The 17,414-nt window shown below is 40.3% G+C and overlaps 1 protein-coding gene across 1 annotated transcript; it reads right to left on the bottom strand.

The window, feature by feature from the left end:
* Window positions 1-4,975: 4,975 nt before the first annotated feature.
* Window positions 4,976-17,126, bottom strand: LOC131288128 (homeotic protein labial-like). Its single transcript, XM_058317240.1, has 5 exons — window positions 16,983-17,126; window positions 15,776-16,934; window positions 5,598-5,693; window positions 5,281-5,462; window positions 4,976-5,209 (listed from the first exon to the last, which is right to left on the bottom strand). Exons 1-5 carry the CDS (start codon window positions 17,124-17,126, stop codon window positions 4,976-4,978), a joined length of 1,815 nt encoding a protein of 604 aa, XP_058173223.1.
* Window positions 17,127-17,414: the final 288 nt, after the last annotated feature.

The following is a 17,414-nucleotide window of genomic DNA, read 5'->3' on the forward strand; positions in this document are numbered from 1 at the left end:
ACGCATTTTCATCCGGGAATGTGTGAGGTTTGATTCCGGACCTTTTTATGTACGAACCAACTGATTATCTACGTACGCAATAATAATGTGCTAAGTGTTTTCTTAATCGATATGCATGGCACATAACGGTCGATACGCCAAAGCAGACGTAGATAAACGGAAAACCTTTTGACAACCGATCGAACCAAAATAGCTTGTGTTCCACTGTAATGTGGCCCATAGCAAAGGAATTTGGGTAAAAGAGTAAATGAGGCCCCGGCCGCCATGTTTTCGATCGTGGCTACACCTCTTGTGGACGTTTAAACTGAATGTATGCAATTGGTGATACATTAATTCGTTAAATTCAACCTACGAATATTTGAACTGTAGTGTGTACCGTTAATTTCGGCTGTGCAATCAACCTAGGGGGTGCGGTATGAGGGGGGCCCACGGGCCCACTGCCTTATTTCTCAAAACTATAACAAACTCTCTTTTTCGGTAGCCCTAGCGCAGTCCGCTCGCTGCGCTCGCTGCGGGCGCGCCGCCGTTTCCAAATCATTTCTTCGGCTAAACTCATTGTTTCATGCTGTCCATCATGTGTGGTATGGTTTACTTACTAGTAACTTAACCTTCAGGTCTACGACCAAAAATACCTACGTTAACATACGACCGCCTACCCGGGTAGGCCATACGTTTTGTATGGGGGTTTGCATTTTGCTGTGCTTCAAAGCTAATATCTTTTGTTCTAGATGCCGTAGTGAGTTGAAATTTTCAGTAATGATACTTAAGAATGTTTTCTAACACATCCCATTCAAATAATAATATTAAAAATTCGATAAGTAAGTAATTTTTTCATTCAAATATATTTTATCCCATAGATCTACAATCGCCAACTCTGTAAACCATACATTTTCAATAAGTTATTGTGTTTGTTTATACTTCTTAAGTTTCTGGTGAAGTAACTTCTTGGTGCCTTCAACATTTTTGCTTATAAATTGAAATTTCAACGATGTAGAAATATTTTTCTATTAAATTTTACGTTTTGGAAATGTTCATGTTCCTCAGTAAATTCAGTGGCATATCTGGAGGAAATTCTTCATTATACATTGTAACAACTGATATTTAAGCCTTAACATTTTAAAACTTAGCTCATATACATAAATTCGATCGTTTTGTTTCAAACGATAACAGTTTCTTTTGTATTTAATTCAACCCGTTGATCATGATTTTCTTGCAATTAATAAATTATTTTTTGTGTAGCAAATTATGAAAGTTCACCTAGAATGCTTTCGTTGCCGCTGTGTGGTCCAAAATGTAGCATAATTTGCATATTTGTACATCGTCTTCGAGTTTATCTTATTACTAATTGTTCGAGGAGTTCGAGGAGTAAAACAGTTTTTCATAGTGTGTCTTAGATAAATTTGGATTGTTTTCAATATAAATATAAAAAGAAAAACCCGAGGGGCACCTCCTTTCACCTACTGGTGGTTTGTCTTGGTACAGGAAAATATAAACTCTCGTACAAAACGTATGACTTACCCGGGTAGGCGGTTGTAGATTTAAGGGGTATAAATAGAAAAATGGTGTAAAAAAATACTTAGAATAAAAAAAAAAAGTCGGTTTTCGGCAGAATGATAGAGAACATGTTGCTTGAGGCATTCCAGGAATTTCGAGTCGATATAACTGTTCAATTCGAAGTAATTGCAAAATAAAAGCGCAAAACTTACCCAGGTAGGCGGTTGTAGATCTGAAGGTTAACATGTAAAAGTATGTTAACCCGCATTCAACCTCCACTGCGTGATTAGTTTAAACCGTTATGTTCTTTTAAGCGAACCGTTAGCGTTCAAAAATCGAAACGAATGCATGTGTCGCGCTTTGTATAGCTTCAGGCGCTAAATGTGAACCAGCAGGAAGAGGAGAATCAAGCCCGGGGCCTCATTTACTCTTTTACCGGAATTTGTTTTGTTGCTCCTTTGGAGTTTAAACATTTGATCCTATCTCGGAGCTTCAATACCCACCACTATTCGGCTGTCGTCGCCAAGCAAAATATTTACCTTTTCACCAAGGTTACTTCAATAAAGCTTCTAAGCGCAGGACCACACTACAGCGTACCATACCAAAAAACTGGTACAGTCAAGTGACAGTGTACCATACCAAATGCCATCCAGCACTTGTTGCAGCGCACCATACCAAAATCGGTTTTGGTACGCTGTAGTGTGGTCCCGTGGTGACACAACAAGGGTCATGCAGGTCTACACGGCGACACTCCTGCAACTGAGTTTTCCGCGGCCACGGAAGTGTTAAAGTAATCAAAAAATAACCCAAGTCGGCCATCGTGTATGTCAAAAGTGTCGCAGACTGCGTTATCACCAAGATAAATACACACTATATTCAGTATTTAATCATCTTGGTTATCACACTGGATTGTCAAACGAGAATGACGTTGGAGTGGCTGGGGGTCCGTTGGTGAAATGAGCTTGCTCATATAACTGAGCTGCCATTGTGTGGAATTTGCTGTATCTGGCATGTTAAGCTCGATTTGAAAGTGATTCATGTTTCTTGATTTTAGTAACAATCAATTACATGCATATTTTATTTATAATATTTCTGCATTTCAATCTTGAACTGCCTAAAACCGCATGAACCGAAGGTGAATAATATAAACTCCCACTCCTAGGTGGCCTGCCTTGTCACAGTACCAAGAGGCACCGTTATATCAAACTGTATGCCAACATCAAGCTTTGACAGTCCAGTGATTTTGCCATGCCACCATTGGTGACCAGTGTGATAAGGCCAAGAAACTCCCGGTCGCAGGAGTGTCGCAGCGCCGTGTAGACCTGTGGTCATAAGTTGAAATGTGGAATATGGAAAAATAGAATAAAAAATTTCGTCGTGACTGTTTTACGTTTGGAACCATAGTTTACGGTATTTAACACGTTGCGTACCAAGCGTTTTAGCACAACTTTTAGTACAATTTTTTAAATTACAATTTGTTTATTATATTTGTTACCCCGATTGTTTTCGAAGGCCAAGCAAAAACTTAGCTCTCCAAAAAATTTATATAAAATATTACAATAACTTTTATGTTGCATTTTAATTTATTTATGGGACAAAAACTTTTTAGAACTAGAACTGCTGTCACCCATATTTGGGTGACGCGGTACGGAACGTTTTAATAATAATCGGTGAAAAATATAAGTACAGTTGGTCCCCGCAGTACGCGAATGTTTGGGACCGAACGCAATAGCGTATATCGAATTTTCGCGTATTGCGGATTTCCTCTGCCATATCGTTTATACCTCATATTGAAGAGTTGACACTGAGAGGAAACCGCTTATTTAACACATCTTTTATCCAAATAACTAATAAGCGTTCCATTTCTTATATTGCATAATTATATCTCTGTTAAAAAGTGCATATTGAAAACTTCATTCTACCAAAACAAAGTAAAATTGACTAATCAGAACTCGAGCAACGCTATGAGCTGTCAGTTTTAAAAAATCGCGTATTGCGAATTCGCGTATATCGAGTATCGCGTACTGCGGGGACCAACTGTAAAGTGACCTCTGAATGGTCCTTACAAGGTAAACACTTTTTCAACATATTTTTTCTTTCCATTCTAAAAAGATTACGCTCTGGGTAAAATCCCGTTAAAACCCCAAATGAAGCCCCCACAGCCGAAATCACTGTCGTGGCTACGCCATTTGAGACCGTCTTTCGGCCACAAACACTCTCTTCTGAGAGTGGCCTTGTCGCACTAGGGAATGTCGTACCACATAATACTAATTATAATTATTTTCACTTACCGTTCCAACGGGCTATCAGAAAAACAACGTGATCGGATTGAATGAGAATAAACCATCGTACACAAACAAAGATAAAAAAAATCATTATTGTTATCCTCTGTGTGAAATATGAATTTTGAAAAATTGAATTTCTCAATATCATGTTTGATGCCCGACTGGTAATAGCGCTGATGACAAAGTTCTATTTCTTTTTCTAAAATATATTTCTCGTTTGTCTAATTATCTTGCAATACAGCATTGTATTCGATAGAAATTTACTTTCATCAATAATGATGAATTTCAATGTGTCTTTTCTATAATTAAATTTATTTAACCAGTGCTTAGTAACTGATTTGATACAATCGTACATTTTTGTTTGATTTGTACATTAACGAATCGATCTTACACAAGTGAACAATAAAAATAGTAAGAAATGGTTAGTTATTCATTTATACTTTGGAAATATCATGTACAATGCTCGTGCTCGTACAAATGATTTGGAGGAAAGATTTCGCGCATATAGGAATATAGTTTGCGAATTAAAATACGAGCAATGCGGGTACATGGGTCTGCATTTACTTGTTCATTATCGAATAGGAATCATTTGGTTTACTTAATATCTAGCAAAGAGGAACATTTGATCAGTTTGAGTTATTTTAAAAATGTTTCTTTTGTGCTTTATTTCGTCGATGTCATCAATTTTTCTTTGGACATCATAGAATCATCGAACTCAAGTGTCACTTATAAATCTTACGTTTCGAAAGACTAGCATTCATGTATTGAACAAAAACATTCAACAATAGTTTAATCGCATAATATATTCACTACACTTAGGCAAGTTGTCACGTCAAAACTGGGCAGTGGGAGTACAAACATAATTTCCATATTAATCAACACTGGATTCCGTGCCGAAACGCCAACCCATATTGGTGATGTGCACAATAGGAACAAGAACGGTGAAAAAGAGAGACTATCTGAACGATGTGTCTTCCATGAATTATTTGCATACATCTTTAAACTTCTCTAGAATGTGACTCGTAGACTGCGTGGTTAGATTTTATCGGAACATTGTTTTAAAATACTAGTAATGATTTAATGAACGAAAGCTGGCTTACTTTCCTCTTCGGTTGATATACACAACAGATTGGACTAAATAGAAAAAAAATCAAATAAAATGAGAGAGACATGGAGTATGTTGTAAGATGACTATCTTAGATGGTGTTTGACTCGCGACTGTTTTCATTGCTTTCATTGAGGGAAGAATTGATCGTGGCTCCTGGTGTAGTTTGTGCCGTTGTCGTTGTTGTTGTTGTAATCACCGAAGATTCGGAGTTGCTTATCATAGAAGAATGTTTCGGTGATAGGCTCTGCGCTTCTGGTGGTACAAGACCTTCCTTGATTCGTTTCTTCTGCTTCATCCTTCGGTTTTGAAACCATATTTTTACCTACATTAAGTATGAAAAATGATTTTTTTTGAGCATGTGTTTGCTTTACCACCTTTTTCTGGTTTAATTACCTGCGTTTCATTTAAATGCAATGCATTTGCAATCTCTATTCGTCTTGCTCGCGTCAAATATTTGTTGAAATGAAATTCTTTTTCTAGTTCCGTTAGTTGCTTGTTGGTAAAATTTGTTCGTCCAGTACTGCTGTTGTTCATTAGGAAGCTGGTCTGATGTGGTGAAACGGTACTGGGAGCAACTGATGAAATAGTAGTTTATGTGTACAAGCGTTGATTCCGTTCGTTAAGGATACATTCCAAGAGGAAAAATATAAAATTAGATTGGTTTGATTTTCATAAGATCACAAATTGCGAATTCAGATGCTGGTACCTACCTACAGTTGGATGGTTCGGAACTCCTCGTAGGGGATCTAGAACATGTGCGGGGATATGGTATTCTGGAGGAGTTTGTACTGGTCCAGATTTATTCACTGTAAACAAAACAAAACAAGGAGGAAACATGTTTTAGATTCTTACTTCTGATAGTATGCATAAACAATATTTATTTTTAGCAGATATTTATCCTGCGGTTTCGTAGAGGATGCATCCGCAGAAATGTGACAAAATAATTGGTTGTTCTTAAGCAGAACTATAAATTAAAAACAAAAATTACTAAAATTAATTTAAGGATCAGAATGTTCTGTGTATGTATGCAATTTACATGTGCTATTACAATAGGAGTAGTACGTCAGTTATCCGGGCCGGATTAACTGGCGGGAGGATTAATCCGTGTGTCTAAAACAGGCAGTTTTACAATCGTGTGGTAATTTTTCAATGAACGTCAGCTTGATAAACATAGTTTTTGTTCTTTCTTTTAAGTTGTTTTTAAAATTTGAGTTACTGTTAACATTGTGACTCAAATCGTGCATTATAAACGTATGATATACATGTTTGACATATCTGTTGACCCGGCTATCCGTGGAATGCGATTATCTATTGATAATATGTTCTTCTGTATCGAGTGTATCTTTTTTATTGTAACGACTGTCTTAGGTGATGCTGGCCCGCAATAATGATTTGAACCCCTTCGTCAGAGGCGCATAAAGCGTTCAGGGGACCCTAAGCAGCTATAAGTTGAATGCCTTATAAACATGCAATAAACCACTCAGGCTAAATATTTCAAAATTTCAGTTTTGATAAAACAACACATTTTTCATAAAGGATCAAAATTGAATTGAAGTACAATTTTCCTACATATTATTTCATTGTAATGCTTTGATTGCCAAAAGCCTGATTAGCAAAACCTTACTTCATGCGGAACAATCAATAACTTTTAAACAGAATAATTTTCCAAGAATATCAGTTTTTGCCAAGCAAACTAACAACTTATTTCTTTATAATTATCTAATTAAATTTACAATCGTCAAACACGTTTATTTGTTTATTTGTTTGTTTGTTTAAGACACTTGTCGGCCTCCGTGGGCTTCACAAGACATAGTTACATTTAAAATGGTTATTTACTGGACGTGATACAACAAGGACTCATCTGGACACGTATCTTAATTCCTCAAACAACTCTTGAGTGTTTCTATTGAGAACACGTGTTAAAAGAAAAACCACAAACAATGTTGAGCAAAATTACTATATTTGGAAATGTGCAGGACACTTCTTTTGCTAATCTATGTCCATTATCCTTATACAACTATGAGAATTTTTCTCTTCTTCAATAAAATAAAATGTTTATAAATATTATTCGGATTCGACTCAGGCTTACTAAACCCTTGCGTATATAAATTGTGCAACATAGGACCCCGATCTTGAATGGGATTTCAACCCGCTCAAGTTGTTGCATTTTACCAATGTTTTGGTATTACAAAATGTTGTAGCAAATGGGTATGATTGATACCACGTTGTAAATGGAGCAGAACTCTATCCTCCTTACAAAATTCTATCTACACAGTATAATATGAAATCTACGCAAACCCTGTCTATTAAAGAGAAATGTACGATTTAGCATTGATCGATTACCCGCACGATCACGATTTAAGTGAATAAGACAGGATTTTTTCTAAACTTTCGAATTTAAAAGAACTGTGTAACGTTAGAAATGCAAAATAAAATTAATTTTTCTTAGGAACTCAAACATAATCCGGGTATGCATTAACCATTCTATTCTCATACCTCGCAACCATTGTCTTGAAAGCTGCATTACTTTTTGCAAGATATCAAGAACTGTTTCCAATCCAGTGTAAGCAATGTATGTTATATCGGGTCCGGTTTGAGACGCGATGAGTATGCTCGATCGATTACTCCGTACTTTGCAGACAGGAAGCTTCACGTACCTTATCTTGACATCATGTCAATCCGCAGGCCAAATGGACTGAGCTGAAACATCGATACAACTCGCAGTCGCATTACGTTACGATACCTTCGAATCACTATCGGAGCAGATACCAGCGCTATGCAGTACACTGCGGCAAGGCTCGGAGAATGTACATTTGGTGGATTTTTGTGGCCAGCCCTGTCTACCTCATGGGCGCTTTGTGTTTATCTATCGGTAGCAAATCAAATATTTGGTACACTTTATTATGTTCTACTGCAACGGGACGCGATTACAGCTCGCACTAGTCGAAGACCGGAGTACAAGCTTACGATTACGGGTAGCTAAGGTGATTTCTTTTTTCCTTTTTTCTAATGTTTTCAGCCTATCGTCTGGTTGAAAGGTCCCAGCATATGTGGGGCTGCAGTACTTGTGATAAACATTTATTTATTGATAAGACTCGTTGCTACTGTTTCCGATGGATCGTTTCTATCCATTTTTTTCGATTTCTATCGCAATCGTTCTGTATGCGATGTGAATGTCTGTTTTTCATTCAGTTATGGAGTATCATACACTGCTTAAAATTGAACAAGAATAAAGTCCATAATACAGAGTTCAATGTTTATAAAATAATTTATACATTGTTTTAGGTTTTGGTTGTGACATATGGATTCATACAAATACTTATATGGGACATTTCAAACAGATTTGTTGGGTGGCGTAAATTTGATGAAGAAGAAATTCCCAACTCTTGCAATGAAGCAATAAGAATAACAATATCATCAATCACCTTGTACATCGAAGGAGATGACCAATCTTCTTTTAACAAATTCGCGCTATTCACTTAGCTTTTTCTATGAATATGCTAAATGCATGGAGATAAAGACCATTGGGAGATGATGCTATGCATAAAAAATCTCTTTTATTTCTTATCAGATACACTCAGCGAACATAAGTATCGCGGTGGTAACGACCGATGTCATCGTATCTATTTTGTTCCCCATAATTCAAGGATGAAACATTACTTCCGATTCATAGCATCATCCCAGCTTATCTCCATCATCGGTCCCTTAGCACTACCAAACCGGATGGATTTGGGGTTGGAGGTGTGAACTTGTTGAAGTTCAAAACGAGCACTAATTTACAAGCCGACAAGCCGACAGGCGAAACCAACCAGCATGCGGTGGGGGCCAAGTGCGGTGACTGACAGACTTAATTAATAGATTATACTTTCCAATCGCGACGCGATGCGACGGAAGGAAGGAACGGGGCCGTCTGACTTGAAACGGGATCTTGGGTGATGGTGATGATTGTATTAGTGGCCTTCATGGAAGATGGACTAGGCTCAGGCTGTCGAAGTGACGGTGTATTAGAGAGCAATTTATGAGAGAAAGAAGGAATCATCAACTTTAAGCTTTTTGGCAAGAGGTATTTCAAAGTTCAAATATATTAGGTATAGAATTTTGACACGCATCAGCGCTCCACAATCCACGAGTTGAGTTTTCACTATAAGCCCCAATGTATTTGTTGTTATGTTTTGGATCCCTTTTAAAGGAGGATAAACTTTGAGCTATTGTACACGTACCGACGGCTTTTCTTCCGAAGTTGTCAGAGAATTGATGGGATTCGAGTACGCGGACAGCAAAAAGGATCTGGACTACAAGCGGACGGTAGCTCATAGCCAATATTGACAATAGCTCGAAGCTAGGGGTGGGTGGGTTTCGAATTTGTGTACAGCTTGCGTAAACAAAACATGCGCCATCCCATAATTGACAGCAACGCACTGCACTGGGGACCCCTTAAAAGCCTCCAGTTTATTTGTACGGTAATCGATAGCTTTTGGCTATGCAACCAGCTATGTCAACAATGGATGGCGCAACGGCTCATTGACGAGGTGTCCATTCTTAACGGTACAAGTCCTGAAAGTTCTCCGAGTTTCGAAAGGATTATTACTGCTGCCTCGGTAAACGGGAAAAGCCTAACCTCACGGTCGGCACGAGATACGCTTGCTGGAGCATTTAACGTAGGCGTCGGCGGCCGAGAATCGACCAGCCACTTGACTTGACGATCTATGATAAACAATAAACTCGTTCATGTCGCGTGTCGCATGTCGCTCGCTTTAACTCTGATAGGCCAGGGGGAATGAACTTTGCGTACGAGTATAGTTTTCGTGCGGCTCACAGCGACTCACGTCGTTACGTGACCGATCGCAGGATCGTCGTCATCGTAGGGACGTCCAATGTTGCCCGTAACTCTAACGTACGTAGTGGAGTGTAAATAAAACGGCTCCGCGACCACAAATCTCTTAGAAAGACACAATGCCATGAGCGGGATAGAATTACCGAGCGTGTGGCCACGGGAACAGCCGCGTCAATGAACGATGCATCCGCTGTCGGTAAGTCTTGCGATATAGAAACTGATCTGTTTGTTCATATTCAACAAAAGAGAAAAAAAGAGTTCGCGGATATATTTCTTTAACCTATGCTGTTAAGTTGAGTGACGTGTTAATACCGAGAACTATTGGTGGGCTTAAGCCGTGCAAAGTGATATTTTTTCATGGCCGCCAAATCATTCATGCTAGGCTCTAATTCAAGAAGGTCAGGTTTTAAGATTGTTACACTAACGAAAAAAACCATAGATCTTTTGCACCGATAAACAGATCACAATGATGGTACGTGGTACGAGGCATACAATTACTCCATTTTTCTTTAAATAAAATTGCAAATGCAGAAAAGCAGTCAAAAAATTATCAATTGTAAACGTAATAAGACGGAAAAATTCATTGAACCAATATTGCGACAATAGTTATCCTTATAACTTAGTATAGACAAATTTATGACTAGTTGAAGTTGTATGAGTTCAATATACTAATATATTTGGTGTTGTACTAAGTTGATTTTAATTGTAGATTGTTAACGTCTTAGGACAATAATTGGAATACGCAAGCTAGATTTCAACATAAAGGCTCAAGAATTTGCTGTATGCATGAAATCAGTTTGATCTAAAGAAGGAAACAAACTGTGACCTAACCTATAAAATGTTTTCCTTTTTGTCGCCCTCTTCGTGGTTTGTTGAATTTGATAATGGAGTACAGTACCCAGCCTGCTCAACACTCATGAACTAAGTTTAGGCGTAGTAAACGAGAACGATGTCCGCGACTTGCTCTTTCTAGGCAAATACATTAATTCGCCATATGACAGGGAACATGGGCCAGCACTTTTCGTGCTGCTCGTGCGAGTTATTCTGAACGGCGAATTATTGCCATCCCCCGAAAATGGATAAGGCGACTCGAACGATGCCAGACGATGGCCACCATTCTGGCGCTGGTTTATTTCTCGTCCAGCTATTGCTTGTGCGCGTGCTATTTTAGGAGCCCCGCTAATACCTTCAGCCTGGGAAATGCCAAGCGTACTAGACCGATGGTCGATCGAAATTCCTCAGAGAAATGTGATTGGCATTGATTTGAAGCAAATTCCAATTTTCTGGACCCTTTCAACTGTGCGATCAGTGTGCGATATAGAAAAAGCGACACAAAGTCGAGGACGTGAAAGGCATTCGTTGGTAGAAATTTTCGGTTTACCGTAGATGAACAATTGTTTGCTAGCTTTCGGTTTATTTTATCAGAAATGACCACCAGACACGATCGTGTTAAGGAATCGAGCAGGATGCAATCAATGATTGTCCGCTCGGCAAAGAATACCGATGCTTTCACAAAAACTTTTTTCTAATCTAATATCAAAATCACCCATATGTACAAATTATACAGGTGCTCTTACAAAAATGTTAAATATTCGATATTATAAGTCAAGGATTGTTCATTGTAGGGCTGTTTACGGAAAATAGGATCAATCTCGTAGCAGCATGTCTAGAGTACATTTCCATCGATCAATACTTTCCCTTATCTTAATTATAAGCAGACAAAGTTTGAGTATTTGAGATAGAGACCAACCATGTAAAACCTTGTCTGTAGACCTGTCTTTATTCATAATTCCTTTTTTGTGTTATGTTTAACGGCGCAAATCACGCGTATGCGGACAGGTTTATCAACTAAACTTTCTGCTCGTCGAGATAAATGTGTCTCCCGGTTACCGGTGTCTGTTGGTCAGCTACATGAGATCATTAATTATGGTGAATAACACCAGAATCAGCTGCGACAGAGCAAATCTTTTTGTTTCACTCTAGAAACTTCGCTACATTTTTCATAAACAATTCTTCTTGATATTCGTTTTAATGGATCGTAATCGATCCGTGAACTGGTTTTCCAAATATTGCTTTTTTAATCTGATTTATGAATTCTACAGGAAACTGTCCGTGACTAAATGTTTTCACTCATGAAACTTCAATTCCCAATCACGTTCGTAGGCTTGGTTTTAGAGTTAAAAACATTCACTTATTCAATTAAAATGTACTTTATAGTGCTGCAATTATCGTAAAATATCACATATCAAATATCGTAAAGTGCAGAGGCTAGAACTCAAGAATAGAAAAAAAATCTCGAAATCTACGAAAGGTCACAAAAGTGTAACACGCCATACACCTTCGAAGGAATCTCTCTGTGGTATGTAGGCTATACATACTTGATGCCATTGGCCGCACTGTGTCGCATTAGCGACTTTGGGCCGGCAAAAGAGACGCAATGCAAGGACCACAACAATGAGTAAAAAACATCTAGAAACAATTTTTGGAACCAAAACACGCAAACAGCTGGTGTTTCGAAGCGCGTGAAGGAAATCCGCCCTCGAGACACCGTTTTCTTGAGGTCCTTTCTTAGTTCTTAGCATGGGCTAGTTTTTACGATCCGCTTGAAACGCTCAAATGTAGTGGTTCGTTTCGTGGAATGGACTGAGGCGGGTGTTCATGACTCCTGGAAAAAGGGTGGAGGGGGTCTGAAAACAAAATAAAAATTCACCACGTTGTTCCTAATTACTTTATGGAACCTTTGTGAGAATGGGGATCGGCCCTGAAGAAAAATGATATAAAAAACTACCTTTTACCGTCAATCCGCATCCCTGCGGTGTTTGTGATTTTGAAGGTGAGGGTGGACCGTAAAGCAAAAAATAGAAATCAACTAACCATGGTGGCCACTGGAGTATACATTTGAGCAGTAGCGGTGACCGAACACCCCTCTCGGTATCACCGATTCGTTGCGTGTCACTTGATGTGAAAATATTATAATTATGTGCCGTGATAAAATCTTCTATTTATACAGCGTGTGGGGGGCAGTTACGGACAGAGCACAACTTTCCCGGTGTCTAGACTGTAGACGATTTGAGTTAGAAAATAGGAACGTTATACCACGACGAATCCCTTCTCAAAGCATATTGTACTTATTTGTACAATAAACTGGAAAGACGAAGTCCCATACTAAATTAACACCAACGGGTCATGTGCGATATTTTATAGTATTTGTTAACTTTTGAGATTTTCAAACTAGTCAAACCGGTTCCCATCGCAAGCTTAAATTCACCTGCCCCTTATGTAACTTCCCAGTCCTAAGAAAGAGTGTCATGTTACTGATATTGAGACGCCCGTCTGAAAGGTCGTCATCGTGCGTGTCGTCGGTGGGTTTTCGTTGTCATTAGATCGTAATCCTAGCGGACGAATAGAACCCAGTCCAAACAATTTAGAGATATCTTTACCGTTGCACCGTTTGGCGATCGGTAATGGAGGGTAACATTGGGTTTTTAGGTTCGTGGCAAGTGGCGGTGATTATCGAATTAAACTTTTCTTTTCGACTGCTTCTACTGTGGCCACCAAAGACACTACTTCGCAAATGGGTGTCCATGTGAAACAACGCTTCTGGCGCTTCTATTCTTTAAGGTGGTCATTGGCAGAAACTTGACCATCACGTTTGAAAGCGCTTCAAGGAAGCAGGTAAAAAGAAACCAGCTCTGCTAAAAGAAAAAAAGTCAAGCACACGAGGGGAGCAGGGGACGAAATTAATATTTGTTCGTTTGTTTTCGTTTTGAGTGACACTCAAAATTGCTGCCTTTGCTGCTGTTGCTGCTGCTGTCGCCAATTGCGAGGACTAGTTGGGCCTATTGCGATGGTTGACATATTTGACAGTGGACAGTTTGCCCAATTGAAACCTAATGGAATGGTCGGCGTCAGTCTCGCTGTTCTTTGCGCTACCGTTCGCGGCATGAATATCGATCCTTTTACTCGGTCAAAAAAGACCAAGAGTGCCAGGACCTTTACTTCTCCGTCAAAGCCAGAACGTTTCACTTTCGTCTTCTGTAACGGCGCCGGCAGTGACCTTGGAAGCGCGTGAAGAAGTAGGTGATTCCTTTACTGGTTCGTATGCTTCTTATCGTGGCAGCCAACCAACTGGTACAGGTTTTGGAAGTAATGGCAATAGTATTCAAATGGGAGAGCGTAGTCACGCACCCGCAGTAGGTGGTACACCATACGCTTTCGGAACGAATGAAGGGTAGGAATAACAGTATCCAAATGAGTAAGAAATAGCGCAGAGGTCGTAAGGGAAGTTTGTTCACCTTTGTCGCTGTATTGGGGTTACCTGGTGTACCAAACCAAATCGTGAACATTTTTCTAAAAGCTTCGGTATAATTATTTTGTTAGAAAATCAATAATGTTATAGCATGAATGGTATCGTTATCGCGGATAATCCGGAAAATGTTTAAAAATTAACGTCAACATTTGATTCAACAGTTGAAAATGAAACACAGTAAAAAAAACAAAGTAACATAGTTCATATTAACATAGCAGTAAGTTTGGATTTCTTACTCATTCTTGGGTTTGTTTTTAGCAGTTTATAGTAAGTTTTGAAAAGTCTTCTGTCAATTTACTCAATAGACGGTGTTTTTTTAAGGAGAACATATTATTCTGTGGATAATACTTATGTGCGTTATAGCGAAATATTTTTGAAAGTAACTGATAATCTCACCGTTGATAACCCAAAGACTAATGTATACTAGTTTTAAGAATTGTTGAGAGACTTATTGTAATTAATGCGTGTTAATATCTCACTATAACGGTGTCTTTCCAGGTCCATATTGCTTTTATTATTTCAATTATATCATTAAAAGGGGTCCATGACAGTCGAGCGGTAGCGCCGATTAGAAAATCGCTCCATGAGCGCTGGGGCTCACCACCTTGACGGCGTGGATTCGAGTCCCAACCGAGACAAGAGGGATGACTATCTATGTACACAAAGGGAAAAAGTCGAGTAAGCCCTTAATGAGATAGGCATGGCCGAAGACGTTCGCAAACAAAGAAGAAGCATAATTTTTGCAGGTTGCTATCCTTGTTTGGAATTAACTTAAATAATGTTGGGAGTGGAATTTGCTAGCCCACTTATCTCTATTCGAACAATCATTTTCTTAGCCCCACAGCATACTCAAACGGATGTTTAAGTTCGTCGTGTTATCGTGTGACATTCAAAACTTGTCCGTTATACCGTTTCATTATGCTCCCGACCAAAGATAAAGTTGACCGGTACCCACTTTTATCGCCATTATTTTCCCATCGATTGCGTACATGATTGTTAATCTCGCGGTTATGTTCACAAGAGATCGGGTTGATGTTTGTTACGCTGTGACGTCAGTGAAAATCACATTTTGTCTGTTTGTTTTGTTACGTATTTTACAGCACTTGTGGGCATTATCACTGAGCGCCAACGATAACGAGTCCCTGGCCGTAGCCTACGGGCATTTGAAAATTTGAATTACGACCCCTTCAATGGGCGGCAAGGCTTCGGACCTCACTGATCCTTTTTGGGGCGGTATAATTTATTGCCCATATTTATAGGTTTTCTTTGCAGTCGCTTTCCAGTGACTTTACGGAGTGTCACGTGGTCTAGTGTGTTTTGTTATGGCAAACAAATGTAAGATTGTCGAGTTTGATTAAAAGTTTTCGGGGTTCGGCGACATCACTGCATTGTGTATGTGAAACAATAAGAAGCTTCATAATCTATTCGGGGTTCAAAGATGGTCTCGTACAGCATAGAAAATGGAAGTTGAATGGGTTTGAAACGTGATTTCACCTTACGCAAAGCATGTCTAAAGGCATGAAATGATCGTTTCTTCTCTGGTTCAATGTGAGTTAGGTACGAAGAAAAAGGATATTCTACTGGGAACAGTACTCCCTGTGGGAGTTGTATCCCGTCAGGAAGGGAGTTCAACATTTGACAGACACAATCGAACGTCCCTAGCATGCTAGCGGGGCGGGCCCCGAGGATTGTGGTTATCCAGGTGTGAAGGAACCTAGGGACCTTTGAAAGGTGAAAATACTCACTTGGAGGCTTTGGCACGTTTCGTTTGACTTGCATCCACTTGTAGGTGGGTGCATTCGGGTGGTTTGGCTGCTGCTGATGCTGCTGTTGCTGTTGGTGCTGATGTTGCTGGGAATGTGTAAGCTGGTGTTGTTGCTGCTGTTGCTGCTGTTGCTGCTGAGAGTGCATACTCTGCGTGGTATGCAAACCAGCACCATGATGGTGATGCTGTTGGTGCAGATGTTGGTGGTGCTGTAAGTGTAGCAAACTGTTTCCAACACCTCCACCACCATTACTATCGCCATCGTCTGACACATTCGCGCTCGCGAGCAAACCTTGCGACTCCAGCAGTGCCGATGTCGTCGAAACACTGGAATTACACTGCCCAACTGTGAGCTGCTGTTGGGTATGCTGTTGTTGCTGCTGCTGTTGAACAACAGCGTCCGGGTAAAGCTGAGGATGTCCCCAGCCAGCTCCAGCAACACCCGCACTATTTCCGCCAGGACCCACTCCGGGAGAAGTTGGATTGTGCGGATGTGGAAGGTGATGATGATGGTGATGGTGTGGGTGGTGGTGGAGATGGCCGTGGGACAAATGGTGATGGTGTTCACCGGCAACGGCATCGTCCGCCATGCCACCGGAAAATGGAGACGGTCCATAGCGATGGAGATGCAATTTGGTATCGTGGTGTGCCAGGTACGGGGTCGTGCCCTCTACGCAATCTTGCGCTTGTGCTTGATGGTACATCGCATAGTCCAGGTTTGTGTAGCTGAGTCCATTATCCGCACTAATGATACGGTTCTCTTGGAAGGGTACCGTGGGCGCAGTCTGACCGCCAGGGCCGTAGTAAATGCCGCTCTGGCTATCACCACTTTCAAAATACAAATCGGTGGTCGGTGAACTCGAGGTAGTAATGCCGTACTCGATCGCGGACGGACTGTAAAGGTGGGGCGTATGCGTATAGGAAGCCTGGTGCACGTTGGCAGGAGGAGCATTGGAACAGTTGTTGGGAGCACTGCTCGGCGTGCTGTTGTTGTTGTTGTTGCTGCTAGAGGTCGTGGTGGTGTTGCTGGTACTGGTGCTTCCAGTGGAACTGTTGCCACTATTGCTGTTGCTTGCTGGCGCGTTAACATTGTGCGCCGAGTTGGCTAAATGAGTCGAATTTGGATGCTGCTGATGCTGCTGCGACTGGGAAGGACCGCAGCTTAAACTGGTTGTCGAGCTGACCGCCGTGGTTTGCCGTTGGTGCTGGTGGTAGTGATGGTGGTGATGATGACCCGACGTAAAGTAAGGATACCCTCCGGATCCAAGGTCACTGTTCTGAAAACCACTGGTGTGTGAAGAATGATTTCCGTACATACTTATGTCTATCATATTGGCGGGACGCGCAGCTTCAGTAGCGCGGGCACGGTCGCTTTCGATTTATTCTTTGAATTTTATTTTTCGTATCACACTGAACCGTATAATTCCACCACTTTAGCCTCAACAGGAACCCGGAGGTGAGGTATGGATATTATTCAAAAACACCACATATTACACGAAACTCAACGACCACTGATCACTGAAAAATCATTGTAGATGCACTTTACGACCAAACAAGCCTTCTCATTGTCTGCCACGAGCACACCGCACTTAATCCACAATGACTATAGGCAGTTAAAA

The sequence above is a fragment of the Anopheles ziemanni genome, chromosome 3, assembly GCF_943734765.1.
Source record: "Anopheles ziemanni chromosome 3, idAnoZiCoDA_A2_x.2, whole genome shotgun sequence".
In the NCBI taxonomy this organism is placed as follows: domain Eukaryota; kingdom Metazoa; phylum Arthropoda; class Insecta; order Diptera; family Culicidae; genus Anopheles; species Anopheles ziemanni.

Bases quoted from the DNA above. Each gene is read 5' to 3' on its own strand.
- LOC131288128 (XM_058317240.1), bottom strand. From the start codon at position 17,126: ATGATAGACATAAGTATGTACGGAAATCATTCTTCACACACCAGTGGT. The intron at 5,463-5,597 runs GTAGGTACCAGC...CTATTTCATCAG, and splicing joins TCCGAACCATCCAACTGTAG to TTGCTCCCAGTACCGTTTCA. The intron at 5,210-5,280 runs GTAATTAAACCA...TACTTAATGTAG, and splicing joins TGCATTTAAATGAAACGCAG to GTAAAAATATGGTTTCAAAA.